Source organism: Vulpes lagopus, chromosome 2, assembly GCF_018345385.1.
Source record: "Vulpes lagopus strain Blue_001 chromosome 2, ASM1834538v1, whole genome shotgun sequence".
Lineage (NCBI taxonomy): Eukaryota > Metazoa > Chordata > Mammalia > Carnivora > Canidae > Vulpes > Vulpes lagopus.
Genome location: NC_054825.1, coordinates 40,536,274 through 40,556,589, shown reverse-complemented (window position 1 = coordinate 40,556,589; position 20,316 = coordinate 40,536,274). Strand labels below are relative to the sequence as shown.

General features: G+C 38.4%; 1 protein-coding gene across 3 annotated transcripts in view; it reads left to right on the top strand.

Moving 5' to 3' along the window:
* The window catches only part of WDFY4 (WDFY family member 4), a 288,429-nt gene that overhangs the window by 155,359 nt on the left and 112,754 nt on the right, over nucleotides 1-20,316 (top strand). For all 3 annotated transcript variants that reach the window (XM_041743891.1, XM_041743892.1, XM_041743890.1), the window contains exon 40: nucleotides 20,170-20,247. In XM_041743891.1, the coding sequence (XP_041599825.1) occupies nucleotides 20,170-20,247 (78 nt within the window). The remainder of the gene's footprint in view (nucleotides 1-20,169; nucleotides 20,248-20,316) is intronic.

The following is a 20,316-nucleotide window of genomic DNA, read 5'->3' as shown; positions in this document are numbered from 1 at the left end:
TTACTGTTATAAGTAGGAGTGACAAAGGGAGCAGCTGAGGTTGTTTAGTAAAACCAAAGTGCAATTGAATGAGTATGTGTCCAATCAGTAAGAACTGATGGTCCCAGACTCATGGACTTCTCTGTCTAGGAACTGCTGTTGGTTTCAGGAAACAGGCTATAAGCGAAAGGAAATAGATGAGAAAGTATGAGCTAGTGAGACATAATCTGGAGGAGATGGATGATGTGCTAGAGACTGCCTCGTGATCACTGTGGGTTGGAAGTGATAAAGTGAGAGGAAAAGAGGAACCATCCAGCATCTGGGGAATGTGAACTCTAGAAACAGATCCAGCCATTGACAACGCTCCCTGGTGGGAATGAGTTTGTATATTTGAGGACAGAGAGAGGTCCATATAAATGGAGCATGGAGCCCAAACGGGAGAGACTGGTCCAGAAGGGTGGCAGGAATCAGTTGTCAAGTGCCATTCCAGCTTCTCTAGAGGATTGGATGACATGTGGGCGTCTATGACTTCCTCTGCATCTATATTTCCACGTCTCTCTCTTCCTTAAGCACCCGTTTCTTCTCCAGGCATTCCCTCTTTCAAAGTTCTACACACATTCATTGATTTCCTCTCGTGTATCCCTGGCCCTTGGCTTAAGGCCAGTGGATACTGACCCAGTCCCGGACCTGGGAATCCTGCCTTCTAGTGGGGGTGCGGGGGGGTGAAATAATTACATTTTGAAGAGGTTAAGGTTCAGGATGTGCCCATAGGAAAGAAGGCCTCACTTGGGCTTTTTGGAGAAGTTTGAGCTGAGATGAGGAGGAAGAGGAAGGATGCAAGGGAATATTGGTAGTGAGGAAGGGGCCCCTCCAGATGCAGGACAGTTGTGACCATCTGCCTTGTGGCTCAGCTGCCAGCCTGGCATTACCAGAATATCCAGTTTGTCTTAATTTCATGTATTTCTTTATATCTTTTTTCATTCCCCAGAGGATTTATGGTAACTTGAGATGAGGATGCATGTAATAAAGAAATGAGATCAGGAAAAATAATAATAAGAGAAGAAAGCAAATTCCTGGGGAATTAAGACCATAAACACATAGTCTATAAAGAGTTACACTCAAGCATCTACACTGTGCTCTAGCTTTCTGGATGCCATTGTGGAGCAGGGGCTACCTAGTTCATACTTTTATGCCCACCCATCAACAACCCTTCTGCCAAGAGGTGGAAGTGCTTGAGAACAGGGAGAACAAAGCAGATGGCCCTGCCCTGCATCTATTTGCCACCCTAATTGTGAGTTTTAAAAAAATCCAATCTGACCATGTCATGTCCCTGATCAAAAACCAGCATGTACTGCCACACTGTCCAGGAGAAGACTCAGACCCACAACCACACTGCAAGAAACCTGACCTCACTACTTTTTTCCCTCGCCCCCATCCTGCATGGTCTGCAAATTAGGTCCATTTCCATATTTTATTATAATGCATCTCCCATCTGTCTTCTCCCATCTGTACCCTTGGGCACATGTGGGCCTATCTTCCCCTAAGAGCCTCCCCCTTCCATAGGACCAACTGCTTCTCCTGGACTTTAAAAATCCTGTCCCTTCTGAAAGCCTGCCAAGCCCTCTCCAGCCTGGTTGTGACCCTGCGTAGCCACAGCTCTCTACAGATGGCCACTCCTGTGAGGACCCAGCCTAAGGGAGAGGGTTGGGTTGGTGTTGAACCATGGCAGATGCCTACTGGCTGGTCCTGGTATAGCCCCTAAGAGAGCCGAGGTGAGCAGATGTGTGCAGCATCAAGGAGGACAGGAGTATGGTCAGGGCTGCCCTCAGGTAACTCCTGCTGTGGGCTTGCATTGCAGCCAGGGACCCCCTGAAAGCTCAGGCCAAGGATTCTGCTCCACAGGCAGGCAGTGGCAGGATAGTCCTGGCCAAGGTGGCCTGTCTCTTCTTAAAGTCTAAAGAAGGAATCTTCTGGTAAACTGTGGCTCCCATTTGTTTTCTGTCTCTGAAATGTTAGTTGCAGTGTGTAGGTTGTCTCTGTGCTAGGCATTATCTGGAGTGAAAGAAGGTGTATGAGCTTGCCCATGCTGCCCTAACAAAGCAGCAGACTGGAGGCTTCACCAACAGCCATCTCTTCTCTCACACTTCCATTCTGTCTGAGCCTGGTGGAGGCCCTGACACCCAAGAAGGAGGCAAAGAGGAGAGATAGTGGCTCCCTTGAGAAGGCCCAGTACCTAGAATTCCAAAGCTTTTGTCCTTTGTTACATTGGAGTGGTTTTTTTTTTTTTTAAGTAGTCATGTTCCATGTACTCATGACAATTGAATTTAATAAAAACATCACAGTTCATGGGGCAGCCTGGGTGGCTCAGCGGTTTAAGTGCCTGCCTTCGGCATAGGGCGTGGACCTGGAGTCCCGGGATCGAGTCCCACGTTGGGCTCCCTGCATGGAGCCTGCTTCTCCCTCTGCCTGTGTCTCTGCCTCTCTCTCTCTCTTTTCCACTCTCTCATGAATAAATAAATAAAATCTTTATAAAAAAACACATCACAGTTCAAAAAAGACAAATTAGAAACCACTATTCATCTTAGAAATTAATATGTGAGTGAATTTAATGAGAGATGACTTGAGCTGTGGTGATCTGGTCCTTCCTCAGCCACTCTCAGTGCCAGTTGTTTGTCATCATTGCTGGAAATATGATTATTACTCTGGTATTGCTTGACATTTATTAAGAATCCAGGGGCTATGGCTCCATAGCAGAGAAAAGTGCAATTATCTGGGCACTTGAAGAGTGTTTCCTAGCCCAACTCATCTAAGTAGATATCCTGCAAAGACCCCTTGACTGTGACCACACCTTGCTCTTACACCCCTTCTTCAAATTGGGCTGTGAATATTTGATGGGGGCACATGTAGATATCATATATGACTTACCACAAATAAGGAATGCATTTAATTGCTTTTGTCAGGCAACCCAAACAAGTGTGCACCAAGGATTTATATTTAAAAGTAGATGCATCAGCCTTATTCACAGAAGGCATAGCAGAAAAACTTTATTAAATATTTCACAACCAGGAAAATATTGAATTTCAGATGGGTTTAAAGTACAGGGGATGTCAGGGCCAGACTGGAAAGTGTTGCCATTGACCCTAATGGGTCTCTTTAATCCTGACCACATGGGAGTATCTCACTCCAGACAGGGAATAACCAGTTGCAGGGAATTTGGCCTGGAGGAGTGACAAGGGTCTATGAGTTTCACTTCAGTATCTCAAACTCTGATAATTGCCTCTGTTTGCTTGGCCCTTGGGGATAGAGATGGGCAATGTCCCCAAAGAGCTTATTCTAATTTGGGAAGGGGCTGGTGGGAAACTGGCCACTGTAATTCAGAGTATTGTTCTCACAGGATTTCTGCTCTATCATGGAAGTCCTGAGGAGGTGTTCTAGGAAAGAGTAGACTATTAATGATGGTTTCATGTTAACTACAAAGTGCATACACAGACACAGGTTCTTCTGCCGTTTGGCGTCAAATCTCTCATCCTCTGAGCCCCTACCAATGGAGAAGAGGGGACCAGCGAGTGACAGTGAGAGTGACCAATGAGATCATGAAACCCATGGGGTTGGAAGTCTCTTTCACATCTGGTTTTACTCCTGTCTTGGTGAAGAGGAGTCTACCCCGAGTTTGACTTGAACCTGTCTCTTTTTTCTTTGGCCAAAATAAGAGGTTAAAGAAATCTAGATTTGACACTAAAATCAAACAGTATGATTATTGCTTTTTCTTTATGGAATTATTAGTGAATACTTAGAAACTTTAAAAAATTGTAAAGAAGACTGCCCACAGTGGAATCATGTTACATAGGATTAAGTTTAAAAATACATTCATGAAATGAAAATCAAGTTGTCAACAATACTCTTCAAATTCCCTTACATTATTCCTCAAGAATGATACCATTTGTGACTTTATGAATTCAGTATCACCCTTCTATATATCCACCAGGCTGCTTTTCCACCATTTGGGGGATTAATTACTATTTCTTTGTTAAGTGTCTGATGCAGTAGTTGGCTCATGCAATTAAGAGGAAGCAAGATTTACCAAAAATTATTTCTTTAAACATGAGAATTACACTCAGTACAATGAGCTGTTTACACCGAAGGGAAATGTAGGCCTGTGTCCAACTGGAAGAGCAGTGACTCACATCTTCTATCTCATTCTCATGATGGGGCTTAGGTGGAAGGTTGTGAGAATTTCATTGTATTTTCTAATACACTCTTTATTTAGGAATACCTTTCATCTACTTTTCATGTTCATATTCAGTACTGCTGTATACTCCTCACCCAGTTTCCCCTGTTGTTAACATCTTACATTAACCATGGTTTGTCAAAGTGAAGAAACTGACATTGGTGCCTTCCCGGTAGGTAGTCTGGTAACTAAACCTCATACCTTATTTTGCTTTCCCTAGCTTTCTCACTAATCCAGGATCCAGTCCAGTGCACCAACTTACATTTAGTTATCATATCTCTTTAGGCTCCTCTAATTTGTGGCAATTTCTCAGACTTTTCCTTGTTTTTCATGACCAGTGTTGAGGCACACTGGTCAGATATTTTGTAAAATGTGCCTTAATTTTGATTTGTTTAATGTTTTCTCATAATTGCTGGGGGTTGTGGAGCATTGGAGAGAAGATCACAGTGTGCTTCTCATCACATTGTGTTGAGTCAGGGCATGTGACATCCTTGTAACATCATCACATGGTCGTGGTGGTGTCTGCCAGATTTCTCCACTGCAGAGTTCCTACTGTTTCCCTTCCATACTTGATGCTTTGAAAGCAAGTACTTAAGTCCAGCCCACCCTTCAGGGTGGCCTCCTGGTGAGGGAAACATCTACCTGCATCGTTTGAAATTCTTCCCTAAGGAAGATTTGTCTCTTCTGCCCCATTATTTATCTATTCAATCTCTTATTTGTATCAGTAGGGACTCATCTGTATTTATTTTATAATTTGGTCTATAATCCATTAAGCCTATTATTTATCTTTTGCTCAGATTGCAACAGCTTTTTGCTGAGAGTATTTAATTTATCCCACACTTGCTTTCACTGTAGCTCTCCATCTTTTTTTCACTGATCACAAAAACGAATCCATATGAATTTTATGTGTTTTAATGCATCCCACTATAATCATTCAAACATATTTGGGATGTGTATTATTCAGGATAAATTAGGTTATGTTGCAGTAACAAACACCCCCAAACCTAACAGTCCTTAAATAGCAAAGGCATGTTTCTCACTTGTGCTACAAGTACTGTGGGAGTTGGCCAGAAGTCTGCTGTGCCACCTCTGGCACAGAGACAAGACTGCTTGTCCTCACTCAGACACTGGCTCATGGAGCAGCCATAATCTAGAACATTGAGTGTTGCCATAGCAATTAAAAAAGAACTTGCCCCGGGCTGCGGGGCCTGGCTGCGGCCACGCTTGCTGGCCCCGCGTGGGTCCGTGAGCCGCGAGGGACAGGGTGAGGCCGCTTGCGGACTTTGAGCCACACTTCTCCTCTGTTCAGCCCCGTCCAGGAGCAGGTGTCGAGCCGAGGCGGCGGCCAGTTACGTGGACGACCTGCAGGGCTCAGCTGGCACGTCACTTCCGACTCGGTGACCATTCCCAGGAGGAAGTGCATTTCAAAGGTCTATGAAGAATGTGTTTACCTGGAGACTGATTATTAACAAGACTTTATGTTGAATATGGAAGGAAAGATAGGGGAATGTTTAGGTAAAACAATATAATTATGTAGGGTGTGTACTATGACATAGAATAGGGGTTGGCAAACCTTTCCTGTAAAGAACCAGATAAGCTGCATTTTCCTCTTTGAGGCCCATACTCTTCCTCTGTATTTATAATGTGAAAACAGTGTTAGACAATACCAAAGGAATCAGACATTGCTTTGTTAATAAAACTTTCTGTATGGAAAAAAAAAAAAGAACTTAACACATTGCTTGTGATCCCTTTGAGCTTCTGCACACTTCTCCATAGTGTCACATAGCTGAAGGATAGCAGGCAAGACAATCATACCATGTACCTACAGGATGAGAGAACTGGAAATATTTGGCAAACAACACGATTAACTAGCATACTGTATTTTAACTTTTCTTTCCTACGCACAATCATACAGCATATGATTTTCTAACCTCCTTTTAAGAATATCAATACATCAAAAACCTGGTTCCAAATCATTAAAATCTTTTCTGACACCAGGGCTGCAGTGAATAATTGTATAGATTACCTGCAAAGACATCTGGCAAGAGTGGCAAAAGGGAGCTGAAATCCAGTCTTTGTTCCACTATTCAAGTCATTCATCCAGGCCCAGAACGGTGTCTGCCCAAAGGGGACACAAAGGTGTGATATTGGCTAATGGTGGTCCTTTGGGAGAGCATGATTTGTGGTGACTGCATAATACCCTCTCATAAGGATGAGCCATCCTCCCATGTGTTGATAATTTACATTGTTTCACTTTGTGTTACTGCAAATAGGATGGTGGAAAATCTTGTCTGTGAATATTTGTGCACATACCTTACAGTTTCCTTACAAGAAATTGCTAGCAGTGAAAATGGTGAGGATTCAAGAGATGTACAGTACGTCAGCACACTGTAGATACAGCCCAGCTGAAGTCTACATCCCAGACCCGGCATGTGCGGTGCTTGGCTGGAGAGCCCAGGATCTCTAGCTGTAATTCTGGCCCCAAGTTTCTGAGCAGTGTCTGAGGGCCTGCCTTCAGAGGTTGGCCTTCCTTGTGTTTTTGAGACTACACATCTGTGATTATAGGGCTAATGATGCTTTAAACAAACAAGTGTAACAACTGTCATCAGTGGCCAGCAGGCATGTCCTGTGGGCAGGAGGGTCTCCAGCAGCTGGCCAGCCTCAGGGGGCCTCTGGCAGAGGTGGGTCCCAGCAAGCTGAGGTCAGCTCACTCACAGGTGACCCTCCAGTATGATGTGCCCCATTCCCCATTCCAGGATCTGGTCCGGATCCTGTAATCAAACCCTTCCCTAAGGAGACACTGTGAGAGCACAGCACAGTCTCTAAACCAGATCTACATCCCTCTCAAATCTCCAAACAGCCTTCTGAGGCCCTTTGTTCTACTTCAGAGGTTCTCAAACTCTTTAACACACAGGCAGTTGCTAAGCAAAGGCTATTTAGTTCCAATAAGTGATGCAGAGCTCTGCTCTGAATTTGTCCCTAATGGACATACCACATCCACTGCTGCCCAGGCAGATGGGCCTCTGCCCTTGACCTCCTGTCTCCACATCCTGAGTGTGACAACTTTCCAGAGCATGAAAAGTCTCAAAGGCCCACAGGAAAGTAATGTTTGCCTAGCACTGTGGAGACTCACAGGGGTGGAAATGCAAGTCAGGGAGACACACATGATGACAGCGTCCAAGAAGTCATCTTCTGGTGCTGCACTTCCTTGGAGTGTTGTGTTGGAGTCACTCACCTTCCCTTATCTGTTTCCTCTTCTGTAAAATGGGAACAATCACAACACAGATTTGTCAGGAGACTAAACATTAAATGTGATAATGCAAATGGAAACTTCTTTGCCAGGGGTAAAGTGCTAGGTCCTTTCCTTCACCTCTGAGCATGAGGAGTCTCTCCCTCCGGGGCTATTCAGATTGACCTCTGTTGGGCTACCAGTCCCATCCTTTCTTGCTTATCTGGTAGAACCTGCACCATCAGGGGCCTTTCCTTTGCTTTTTTTTTAAAGATTTTATTTATTTATTCATGAGAGACACACAGAGAGAGAAAGAGAAGCAGAGACACAGGCAGAGGGAGAAGCAGGCTCCATGCAGGGAGCCCAACGTGTGACTCCATCCCGGGTCCCCATGATCACACCCCAGGCTGCAGGTGGCACTGAACCGCTGTGCCACTGGGGCTGCCCTCCTTTACTTTTCAACCTTCTCCCACCCACTGCCAAGCTCCCCTCATCCTAGTAATACACTTGAGTTGTGTTTTTCCTCTTTTATCGTGTGACTCTGCTCCCATGTCTTTTTCTCTTCTTCATGAGTCAGTTTTCTTGAATGTGTTGCTTTATACTCCTTGTCTCCATTGTTTTATCTGCACATTTCTAGCTGACTTGTTGCTATCTCATCATTCCTCTGAAATAACTCACAGAAGTTACCAATGACCAATTTCTGCACACATATCCCATGGACATTTTCAGGCCTCATCTTACAGGACTTCTCTGATGCATCCACTATGGTTACATGGCCCTTGGCTTCCATGACGTCTTTTTCTGATTTTCCTTAAACCTCTCTAACCTTTCTCCTCCTGGCCTGAACTTTGTTAGTGTTCTCTAGGTCTCATACCTTGTCTCATCGGTCCTCTCTGTACTTACTCTCCATGAGGGATCTTATTGTCTCTCAGGATTTGCCTAGCATCTGGTTGCTCCTGACTCACAAATCTATCAACCTATTGGACATCTCACCTAGCTCTTTTCTAGAGAGGTGCAGCTGTAACTCTGACACTTGAAATTCAGCATGTCCTCACATCACTTATACTTGCTCTTTCTCTTGTTCTTCTGATCACTCTTAAATTTTCTTAGTTTAATTTATCTAATTTAATTCATTAGGCAACCAGGAAATTTTGAAGAAATTCTTACCATCTCATGCAGTCATGGACTCCTACCAATTTTATGTTTCATATACTTTTTGAATTTGACTTTTCCACTTCATTCACTCCACTATGTGATGTCTCACTTGTACTGTCATATTAGTGTCCTAAGGGGGCTCTCTACTTCGTTAGAAAGTCTTGCCTTCATTAAATTCATCTTTCAATTTTTTGTAAGAGTGAGTTATCAAAAATGCTAATGGACCACACTGGACTTCTATTTAAAACCTCTCCTTTAAGATACAGCTAAAGCAACATCTCAACCACAGAGCCTTCTCTGAATATGATTCAGGACAAGGTCCCCTATTCTGTGTGCATGCTGGGTCCTATGTTACTGTATCCTGTGCATAGCTCTGGCTCAACATTAGCCATGGCAGCTGAAAACCATTTGTTTCTGCCATTAGATTCCACAAAACCAGATGTGAGGTTCATCTTTATACTCCAGTACCGGGGAAATAGTAGATGAATAATAAATATTTTCTGAACTTAACAATAGAGAGTAAGTTTGAAATTAGAAGTGAATATCTGAGCAAGGATGTAAACAACCTTAGGCTATAGCTATTGTAGACATATTTTTTATAAATTTATTATAAAAAATAAATTATTTATTTATTATTTATTTATTTTTTATTTTATTTTATTTTATTTATTTATTATTTATTATTTATTATTTATTTATTTATTTATTTATTATTGGTGTTCAATTTGCCAACATATAGAATAACACCCAGTGCTCATCCCATCAAGTCCCCCCCTCAGTGCCCGTCACCCAGTCACCCCCACCCCCCGCCCACCTCCCCTTCCACCACGCCTAGTTTGTTTCCCAGAGTTAGGAGTCTTTCATGTTTTGTCACACTCTGATTTTTCCCACTCATTTTTTCTCCTTTCCCCTTTATTCCTTTTCACTATTTTTTATATTCCCCAAATGAATGAAACCATATAATGTTTGTCCTTCTCTGATTCACTTACTTCACTCAGCATAATACCCTCCAGTTTCATCCACGTCAAAGCAAATGGTGGGTATTTGTCGTTTCTAATGGCTGAGTAATATTCCATTGTATGCATAGACCACATCTTCTTTATCCATTCATCTTTCGATGGACACCGAGGCTCCTTCCACAGTTTGGCTATTGTGGACATTGCTACTAGAAACATCGGGGTGCAGGTGTCCCAGTGTTTCACTGCATCTGTATCTTTGGGGTAAATCCCCAGCAGTGCAATTGCTGGGTCGTAGGGCAGGTCTCTTTTTAACTCTTTGAGGAACCTCCACACAGTTTTCCAGAGTGGCTGCACCAGTTCACATTCCCACCAACAGTGCAGGAGGGTTCCCCTTTCTCCACATCCTCTCCAACATTTGTGGTTTCCTGCCTTGTTAATTTTCCCCATTCTCACTGGTGTGAGGTGATATCTCATTGTGGTTTTGATTTGCATTTCCCTGATGGCAAGTGATGTGGAGCATTTTCTCATGTGCATGTTGGCCATGTCCATGTCTTCCTCTGTGAGATTTCTGTTCATGATTTTGCCCATTTCATGATTGGATTGTTTGTTTCTTTGCTGTTGAGTTTAATAAGTTCTTTATAGATCTTGGATACTAGCCCTTTATCTGCTATTGTAGATATTTACTTGAAGAGGAAAGATGGCTTTTAACTTAACTTGTACGGCATTATATTTAATTGTGAAGTTTGAAGAAACCACCTGGACCAACTGTTTTCAACTGATCTTATCCATGACCTACCACAAATAGTCTCTTTGGGTGACCCTTTTCAGTTTACAAAGCACTTTCAGTCTACGGTCTCATCCTGTCTTCATAACATCTCTTCAGAATAGTCAAGGGGATACTGTGAACCTCATCTTATACATGGTAAACCAGATTTCAAAAACATTATTTGCCCATATACTGTAGCTAGTAAGGGCCAAGAACCAAGGTCCTTCGACTTCTACTCCTTCTGCTTCCCATTCTCTCATTTAACAACACTGAACAACATGGAAGTCTGTATATCTTTTCATATGTCTTGCTGAAGTCTCCCTGCCTAAAATGCCCTGCCCTGATCCCAGTTAATCCCCTGGGGATATCCACACAAGGCCCATCCCTTTTTGGCAAGAAGGCACATGTGCTATTTGATGGGAGCTGCTTTGTGTCTAAGTGTTCCCCAAGAGTTTTGTTCTCCTGCTGCATGTCTCTAAGGCATCGTGTTAAGAAAGAAGTCTGGGCTCTTGCCTTAGATGTAAAATTAGTCAAATTTGTCAGCATTTAGGTCCTTGCAATGCTCTAAGGATTGCTTTACTTATAAATGTGTATAAACGTGTAAACAGCAATATTAAAGAAATTTTTGGAAAAAAATTAAAAGGAAATAAAAGAAAAGAGAGAATTCACCCTATTCCCACTACTCCAAAACTGTAACTGCAGTTTTAAAATTATATTGTTTTCATATTTTTGAGTGTTTGCTGATAAACACTTTTTTTATCTTATTGAAATATAACATCCTTAGAAAAAAGTGTTAAAATCATGAATAGAAAGATTTAAGAATTTTGGCAGAGTGAACTTGTGACCAGTACCCAGATAAGAGAATGCAGCATCAATAACAGCCCAGATGCACTCCCAAACCCCATGTCCCATCCCAGTCAATAGTTCCTTGTTTCCCCAGAGTAGTGACTATCCTGGCATCTAATATCACACATTAGGTTTTCACATTTTTACTTTTATGTAAATGAAATAATATAGAATATATGCATTTCTCTGGCTTATTTCATTCCAAGCTGTGTTTGTTCAATTTATCTATGTAACTTCATGAAGTAGTAATTCATTCACTTCCGTAGTGTTATAACATTAATTCTCAGGACCTGTTTACCCTCTTAAAAATGATTGAGGATTCCAAAAAGCTTTTGTTTATGTCGACTGTATCTATTGATGTTTACCACATTAAAAAATAAAACAAAATTTAACAAGTAATGCCTTTATTAATTCATTTAAGGATAACAATAATAAACCTATCATTATATTTAAACATAAATAAAACTTATAATGAATAACTATATTTTTCAAAACAAATTGTTAAAAGAGTAATATTGTTTTAAATTTTTGCAAGTCTCTTTAAAGATCTATTTGGCTTAGTAAGAAGATAGCTGGATTCTTGTATCTGCTTCTTCACTCAGTTATTCTATATATTTTTTTGGTTGAAATATATGGAGAAAATCTAGCCCCCTGAAGATATACAGTTAAAAAAGAAAGGACCATTTAATAGCCTTTTCAGAAAATTTTAGACATTCTTTGATACTACACCAAAACTCAACAAGTAGTTTCTTAAAGGTTATTTGAAACCTTTATCAGTGAAATTTTTGTCCTCCATTCCACTGAAATGTATTGATCTATTTTGCACTTTGAATGGATATTTTCACTCATACATAATTTTGTAACATGCATCCTAGCATGCTTTGGGAATACTGATTCCCTGAGTTACATAGATATCCCTAATGTTGACATGTTTCCTTGTGCAATATGGAAAAACCATGTTCATGTCACCACCAATATTATAAGAAAGTTTTTTAGCTACTGGGAAACTTTAAGCTCAAAGAGGCAGATACAAGATTTCCAATATTCTAATATTTAAAATTTGAAAGCTCAATTTATCTTTGGCAGCAAATGGTGTCAGGTTACTTTATTTGTGATGACAGGTTTACTTTATTTATTTTCAAGAAAGTATCTGCCAAACACTCAAGTCATAATAACTGTAATTTTGTCTTTCAATCATTCTTTCAAATAAAAATGATGTTCTGTGACAAAAGCAGCTAGTTTAGCTCATAACTCTAACAATTACATACTGCTTTTTCTTGAAACAGCTATTAAGTGTTTTTGGTATTCAGACGAAGTGCTCTATGCGTGCTCCCATTTTATCACACAGACTGTTAAAAAAGAGTATATTCAAAAATTGAGATTTAATAAAATTAATAATTTCTACTGTTTTATCAATGACATTCTTACATGATGATTTTTCCCTGCTATAAGTTCCAAGTGGTGAGGAATACACACAATGATTATTGTACAGTTCATGCCAACCCCTTAGTTTGGATTATGACACTAGTTTTATTTACCATTGTTTTTGGGCCATAATTGCAAATATCAACACAATGAAAAAAAAGGCAAAGATGTTCCAGTGTTGGGTATGTATCCAGGAGTGAAATTTTTGAGTCATTGGGTATGCATATGTTCACTTTTTTAAGGTACTACCAACCAATGTTTCAAAATGGTTGTACCAATATAGCAGTGTAAGAGAATTCATTTGCTTCATATCATAATCAAAATATGTCATTAGTCTATTTGAATTTTGAATATTATCATTGCAGTTTTTTTTCAATTCTCATTGCAGTTTTAATTTATGTTCCTCAGGTGACAAACGAGTTGACCATATTCTCATATATCTGTTAGGACATCTCTGAAAATTAAATATCTGTTCAATTGTTCAATTTTTTTCTTTTTAAAAAATTATATTGAATTTTTCTGTTTTCTTCCCTTATTGATTTATAGCAGTTTTTAAATATATTCTGGGCATGAGTATCTTTTTTACTCATGCCTGGAATATATAATGGTAAAGATAAAACCCTCAAAGACTTCTTTTTAACTAAACTTTTTATCTTAAGAATTGTAGATTTACATGGAGTTATAAGAAATAATTCAAGAGTGCCTGGATGACTCATTTAGTTAGGTGTCTGAGTCTTGATTTGGGCTTGGGTCATGATCTCAGGGTCATGAGATTGAGCTCAGCATCAGGATGCATGCTGAGCTTGGAGCCTGCTTAAGATTCTCTCTCCCTCTCCCTCTGCCCCTCCCTGGCTCTTGCATGCTCTCTCTCTCTCAAAAAAAAAGAAAGGAAAGAAAGAATGCAGAAATGTGGAGAGCATGTGCCCTTTACCCAGGAATCCCCAATGGTATCACTTGCAAAAGAATAGTAAATATCACAACCAGAAACATTTTAGTCATCATGAGAATCCCTCATGTTGCCCACTGATGGCCATTCCACTATCTTCCTCCCACTCCCATAACCTCTCATAACCAGTAATATGTTTTCCATTTCTATAATTGTATCAAATTTCAAACAATTCTTTAAATGGAACCATACAGTATGTAACCTTTTGGGATTATCTTTTCACACTCAGCATAATTCTTCACAGATCCATCCAGGTTGTTGTTGCATGGATCAACAACCAACAAGTCATCCTTTTTATTGTAAAGTATTCCATGATATGGATGCACCACAATGTGTTTAACCATTCACCTCTTGAAGGACATCTGAGTTGTTTCCATTTTTTATCTATTATGAATAAAGTTGTTATAAACATTTATGTACAGGTTTTTGTGAAAATTTTCATTTCATTGGGATACATCCCCAGGGGTACAACTGCTAGGTTGCATGGTAGTTGCATTGGTTTTTAAAAATGCTACTAACTTGTTTTCCAGAGTGGCTGTTACTATACATTCAATATATGAATCTTCTAGTTTTTCTGGATCCTCACCAGCATTTGGTGTACTTACCTTTTAATTTTAGTAGTTCATATAGGTGTGTATTGATACCTCACTGTGGTTTTAATTTTCATTTTCCTAATGGATAATGATATAGAACATATTTTCTTTTTTATATGTATATTTTTTTATTGGAGTTCAATTTGCCGACATATACTGTAACACCCAGTACTCATCCCATCAGGTCCCCTCCTCAGTGCTGTCACCCAGTCACCCCATCCTCCTGCCCACCTCCCTTTCCACTACCCCCTTTCATTTCCCAGAGTTAAGAGTCTCTCATGTTTTGTCACACTCTGATTTTTCCCACTCATTTTCTCTCCTTTCCCCTATAATTCCTTTCACTATTTTTTATATATGTCCCATATGAGTGAAACCATATAATGTTTGTCCTTCTCCGATTCACTTATTTCACTCAGCATAATACCCTCCAGTTCCATCCACATCAAAGCAATGGTGGCTATTTGTCGTTTCTGATGCCTGAGTAATATTCCATTATATACATAAACCACATCTTCTTTATCCATTCATCTTTCGATGGACACCAGGGTCCTTCCACAGTTTGGCTACTGTGGACATTGCTGCTAGAAACATCGGGGTGCATGTGTCCCGGCGTTTCACTGCATCTGTATCTTTGGGGTCAATCCCCAGCAGTGCAATTGCTGGGTCGTAGGGCAGGTCTATTTTTAACTCTTTGAGGAACCTCCACACAGTTTTCCAGATTGGCTGCACCAGTTCACCACCAACAGTGCAAGAGGGTTCCCCTTTCTCCACATCCTCTCCAACATTTACATTTGTGGTTTCCTGCCTTGTTAATTTTCCCCATTCTCACTAGTGTGAGGTGGGTGGTATCTCATTGTGATTTTTGATTTGTATTTCCCTGATGGCAAGTGATGCGGAGCATTTTCTCATGTGCTTGTTGGCCATGTGTATGTCTTCTTTGGTGGGATTTCTGTTCATGTCTTTTGCCCATTTCTTGATTGGATTGTTTGTTTCTTTGCTGTTGAGTTTAATAAGTTCTTTACAGATCTTGGATACTAGCCCTTTATCTGATATGTCATTTTCAAATATCTTCTCCCATTCTGTAGGTTGTCTTTTAGTTTTGTTGACTGTATCCTTTGCTGTGCAAAAGCTTATCTTGATGAAGTCCCAATAGTTCATTTTTGCTTTTGTTTCTTTTGCCTTTATGGATGCATCTTGCAAGAAGTTACTGTGGCCGAGTTCAAAAAGGGTGTTGCCTGTGTTTTCCTCTAGGATTTTGATGGACTCTTGTCTCCCATTAAGATCTTTCATCCATTTTGAGTTTATCTTTGTGTATGGTGTAAGAGAGTGGTCTAGTTTCATTCTTCTGCATGTGGATGTCCAATTTTCCCAGCACCATTTATTGAAGAGACTGTCCGTTTTCCAGTGGATAGTCTTTCCTGCTTTGTCGAATATTAGTTCACCATAAAGTTGAGGGTCCACTTCTGGATTCTCTATTCTGTTCCATTGATCTATGTGTCTGTTTTTGTGCCAGTACCACACTGTCTTGATGACCACAGCTTTGTAGTACAACCTGAAATCTGGCATTGTGATGCCCCCAGCTATGGTTTTCTTTTTTAATATTCCCCTGGCTATTCAGGGTCTTTTCTGATTCCACACAACTCTTAAGATGATTTGTTCCAACTCTCTGAAGAAATTCCATGGTATTTTGATAGGGATTGCATTAAACGTGTTAATTGCCCTGGGTAACATTGACACTTTCACAATATTAGTTCTATAGAAACATGACTAATTTTTGTAAGTTGATTTTGTATCCTACAAGTTTACTGAATTCATTTATTAGTTCTAACAGTTTTTTTTTTTTTGCTTGAGTCTGTAGGGTTTTCTACATATATGATTATATCATCTGCAAACAGATATAATTTTACTTTTTCCTTTCTGATTTGGATGCCATTTATTTATTTATTTATTTATTTATTTATTTATTTATTTAATTGCTCTGGTTAGGACTTCTAGTATTATTTGAATAGAAGTGAGAGTGGAAATCTTTGCTTTCTGCTGGATCTTAGAGGGAACATTTTCACTTTTCCTCATTGATAATGTTAGTTGTGGGCCATTTTTGTGTTGAGGTAAATTCCTTCTCTAATTCTTTTGTTTAGAGTTTTTATCATGAATAAATGTTGAACTTTGTCAGATACTTTCTCTGTCTTTTGAGATGCTCTTGTGTGTGTTTTTTTTTTCTTTCATTCAGTTAGTGTGGTGTACTATCTTGGTTGATTTACAGATGTTAAATCATCCTTACATCCTAGGGAAAAATCCCACTTGGTCACAACGTATTTTTCTTGTAATGTGCTGTTGAATTCTGTTTGCTAATATTTTATTGTGGATTTTTGCATCAATTTTCCTCAGGTATCTTGGCCTATAGTATTCTTTTTTTGTGTGGTATCTACCTGGCTTTGGTATCAGGATGATGCTAACCTCATAAAATGAGTTTGGAATTATTCCATCTTCTATTTTTTTTTGAAAAATGAAGAAGGATTGGTATTAATTTGGGGGTGATACATTATGCTTTTATATATTGCTGATTTCAATTAAAATGTTTTCCTCAACTTTTGTGTCCCATCCTCTTACTACTATTTATGCTCAAGCCTGAAATTTTCTTTGTAGGAAAAGTTTTATTTAGATTTAGTTTCTGTAATAGGCATTGCACAATTCAGATTTTCTGTTTCTTTTTGTATTAATTTCTGTAAGTTATATTTTCTTGGGAATGTGTCTAGTTCATCCAAATTTCAAATGTATTAGCATAAAATTATTCATGATGATTCTTTAAATGTTTGTAGAATTGAGAATGATGTCTCATTTCCTCATTCCTGTTCCTGCTCCTGGTAATTTTTACCTGTTTCCTTTTTCCTTTATTAGACTTTCTGGGAAGATTTTAAATGTATTTTCCTTGGGTTTAATTTTTTTTTCAAATTTCTTGATATATATATATATATATATATATATATAATTTACATGTCTATTTTTTCTAATAATTCCACTGATGATCACATATATTCCCACAAGAAAGTTTTAGCTCTATCACTGATGCTTTGTGTCATATTTTCATTTTCATTTATGCTGAAATATTTTCTAACTTCCATTTTTATTTCTTTGGCCCATGGGTTACTTAAAATATTATTGCTTAATTTTTAAATATTTGGAGATTTAAAAATATATTTGCTTGTGGCTTAATCTCACTATGTTCAAAAAGTGTATTCTATATAATTTCAGTTATTTGAAATTATTTTACATTTGCTTCATATTCTGTCCTGTGGCAGGTTTCAGTAGTGATTCCATTTGTGCATTCTGTATCATATGATTATCTGCATTTTTTAAACAATTGATCAAATTAGGTTTGCTTCCTATATTCTTTAAATATTCTATGTTTCTATCTTTCCTGTCAGCTTATATCATTAATTATTGAGTTATGAGTTAATATCTACCTGTATGATTGTAGACTTGTTTGTTTTTCCTTTTAGTTGTTATTCTATATGTTATATATTTTGAAGCTATGTTATTAAGTGCTTCACATTTAGAAGTTATACTTTCCTAATGTATTTTTCCTTTATTGTTTTGAAACATCCATCTTTATGCCTAATGATAATTATTGCTTTAAAGACTACTTCATGTGCCATTTGTATAGCTTTACCAGACTTTTTTTGGTTAGTGTTTGTCCAATTATTTTTTTACTATCATTTTACTTTCAACTCCTTGTGTCCTTATTTTCAAGGAGTGTCTCTTGTAAGTAGCATTTACCTAGGTTTTACTTTTTGATACACTGTGACTCTGTTTATCTTTTAGTTGAATCATTTAGTCTATTTACATTTAATACAATTAATGACAACTTTAGTTTAAATCCATCTTTTTAAAAATTGTCTGTTTTTATATCTGTTATTTATTCCTTTCTTTTTCTCTTCCAATGTATTACATAATATTTTAAATTATTATACTTACCTTCTATTAGCTGGAAGTCACATATTCTTTTATTATGTTTTTAGGGGTTACCTTACATCATTCACATTTGCTTTATCAGAGTCTAACGTAAATTAGATCCTTTTTCCAAATTTCTAGTTGAAGAAACTTAAAACACTATTTAATTTACCCCACCCATCTTCTGTTATTTTTTCACATATTTTTATTCTTCATTTCTCAAATTCCATAAGTTATTATTATTATTCTCCAAAAGCCAATATTCATTTAGATATATTAATATGTTTATCATTTCCATAGTATTTCATTCATTCCAAAGATTCCGGCTTCAATAGGGAATCATTTTCATTCTAAAAAGCTCCTTTAGTCTTTCGCTTGGGGCAGTTCTACTAGTGACACATTCTCTCAGTGTTATTTACCTGAAAATATTTTAGTTTGTCTTTATTTTCAAAAGGTATTTTGAGTTTGTCAGATTTTTTTCCTATGATTTGAAAATGTTGTTTCATTGTTTCAATGCCTCTACCATTCTTACTGTCACTTCTTTAAAGATAATATGATATTTTTTGTCTTTTCAAATTTTTAAATCTTTTTTTTACAGTTTTATTATGAGGGGCTTATGTGTGGTTTTCTTTGTATTTTTTGTTTGTTTGTTTCAGTTTATAGAATTTCTCAAATCTGTGGCTCAATGCCTTTCATCTATTTGGAAAGATTCTCATTAACTTTTCAGATATTGCTTCTGATTCATTCTTTATCTCTTCTCCTTTGAGACACCAATCCACATATGTTAAATGCTTTCTCTATATTACATATGTATCTAACTGTATTTATCTTTTAGATATTTTCTATACTTTTACCTCATCATAGTTAGCAAGAAGATTTCTTCAAGTTCACTCACCCTATGTTCAGATGAATCCACTCCGATGTTAAACTTATCTATGGAGTTTCTAATTTTAATTAATTCATTTCACAGATTTAGAATTTTTATCTAGTTATTTTTCATAGATTCCATATCTCTTGCAAAAGGCTCCATATTGCATTTTGGGACAATATTCTTGCATTATTTTATGGCTCATATGTGACAACTCTAATATCTGGATACCTGTGGTTATGTTTTGATTATGTTTTTCTGTTGGCCCTTTTTATGAGCACATCTAGTAATTTCTGCTTGACTACTGAACATTTCGTATGAAAATTCTGTTAGAGAGAATCCTCCATTAGAGGCTTCAGATGATGTGATCCTCTCCAGAAGGGACCTTCTTTGTCTTCCGACATGTATTTGGAGTGGGGGCAGATCACCATAATGTATTTAGAGGCTGAGCTCATGGGAAGTTGGGTTTCAGCTTTGTAAGACCTGGTCTATTTCCCATCTGCCTCTATTGCTATGGTGCAGCCCTTCAGAGTCCACTTTAAAGCCCAACACCTTTGGTTTCTACAAATCACACTGCTTATGAATCAGCATCTGCTTAAAGAGTATCAGTGCAGAAACCTGGGCTTACTTCTTTTTAGTGTCGTATTTCTGGACTCTTGATTCCTTATGGCCTAGTTGTCTTGGTGAGCCTGAATTCCAATGTTTGTCTCCTTAGCACCTGAAAACACCAAAAGCTCTGTTAAGCTTCTCTGCTTCTTAGCCATCACTTTCTGCTCAGCTTCTCAACATCTTGTGTTATTTGCAAACTTGCAAATATCTCAGGAGCAAAAAAATAATAGATATTGTGCTTTGGATACATCTTAGTTTTCCTTATCTCCAAGATCTTGACTCCTTAAATTTTGGCTCTCTTGGAGGCTCTCTTCTCTCTTAAAGCAGATTATTCAAATATGGCTTTTCTAGTTATTCTTGGAAGGAAGATTAGCCTGTTGTAAGCTAGCTCATCATAGCTGGAAGTTGAAGTAACCCATCGACGTATGTGTGTGTGTGTGTGTGTGTGTGTGTGTGTGTGGTGTCAACATGGGTGAAGTCTTTATTTATAAGGCTGTGATTCATTTTACCTACAATGCTTGTGACTGTTACTTTCCCTGATAAATGGTCAGAGCACAGAAGTTCTAATCTAAAATTGCAACTGTCATTAAGCTGTGATTTTTCTCTCTTTTCCAGGATTTTGTGTCATGTATCGAGAACTACAGAAGAAGAGGGCAGGAACTATATGCATCTTTATACAAAGATCATGTACAGGTAAGAAACCAGTACATGGTTTTCTTTTCTCTGCACAGAAAACTGGAATTTGCCTTGAATATGAAATAA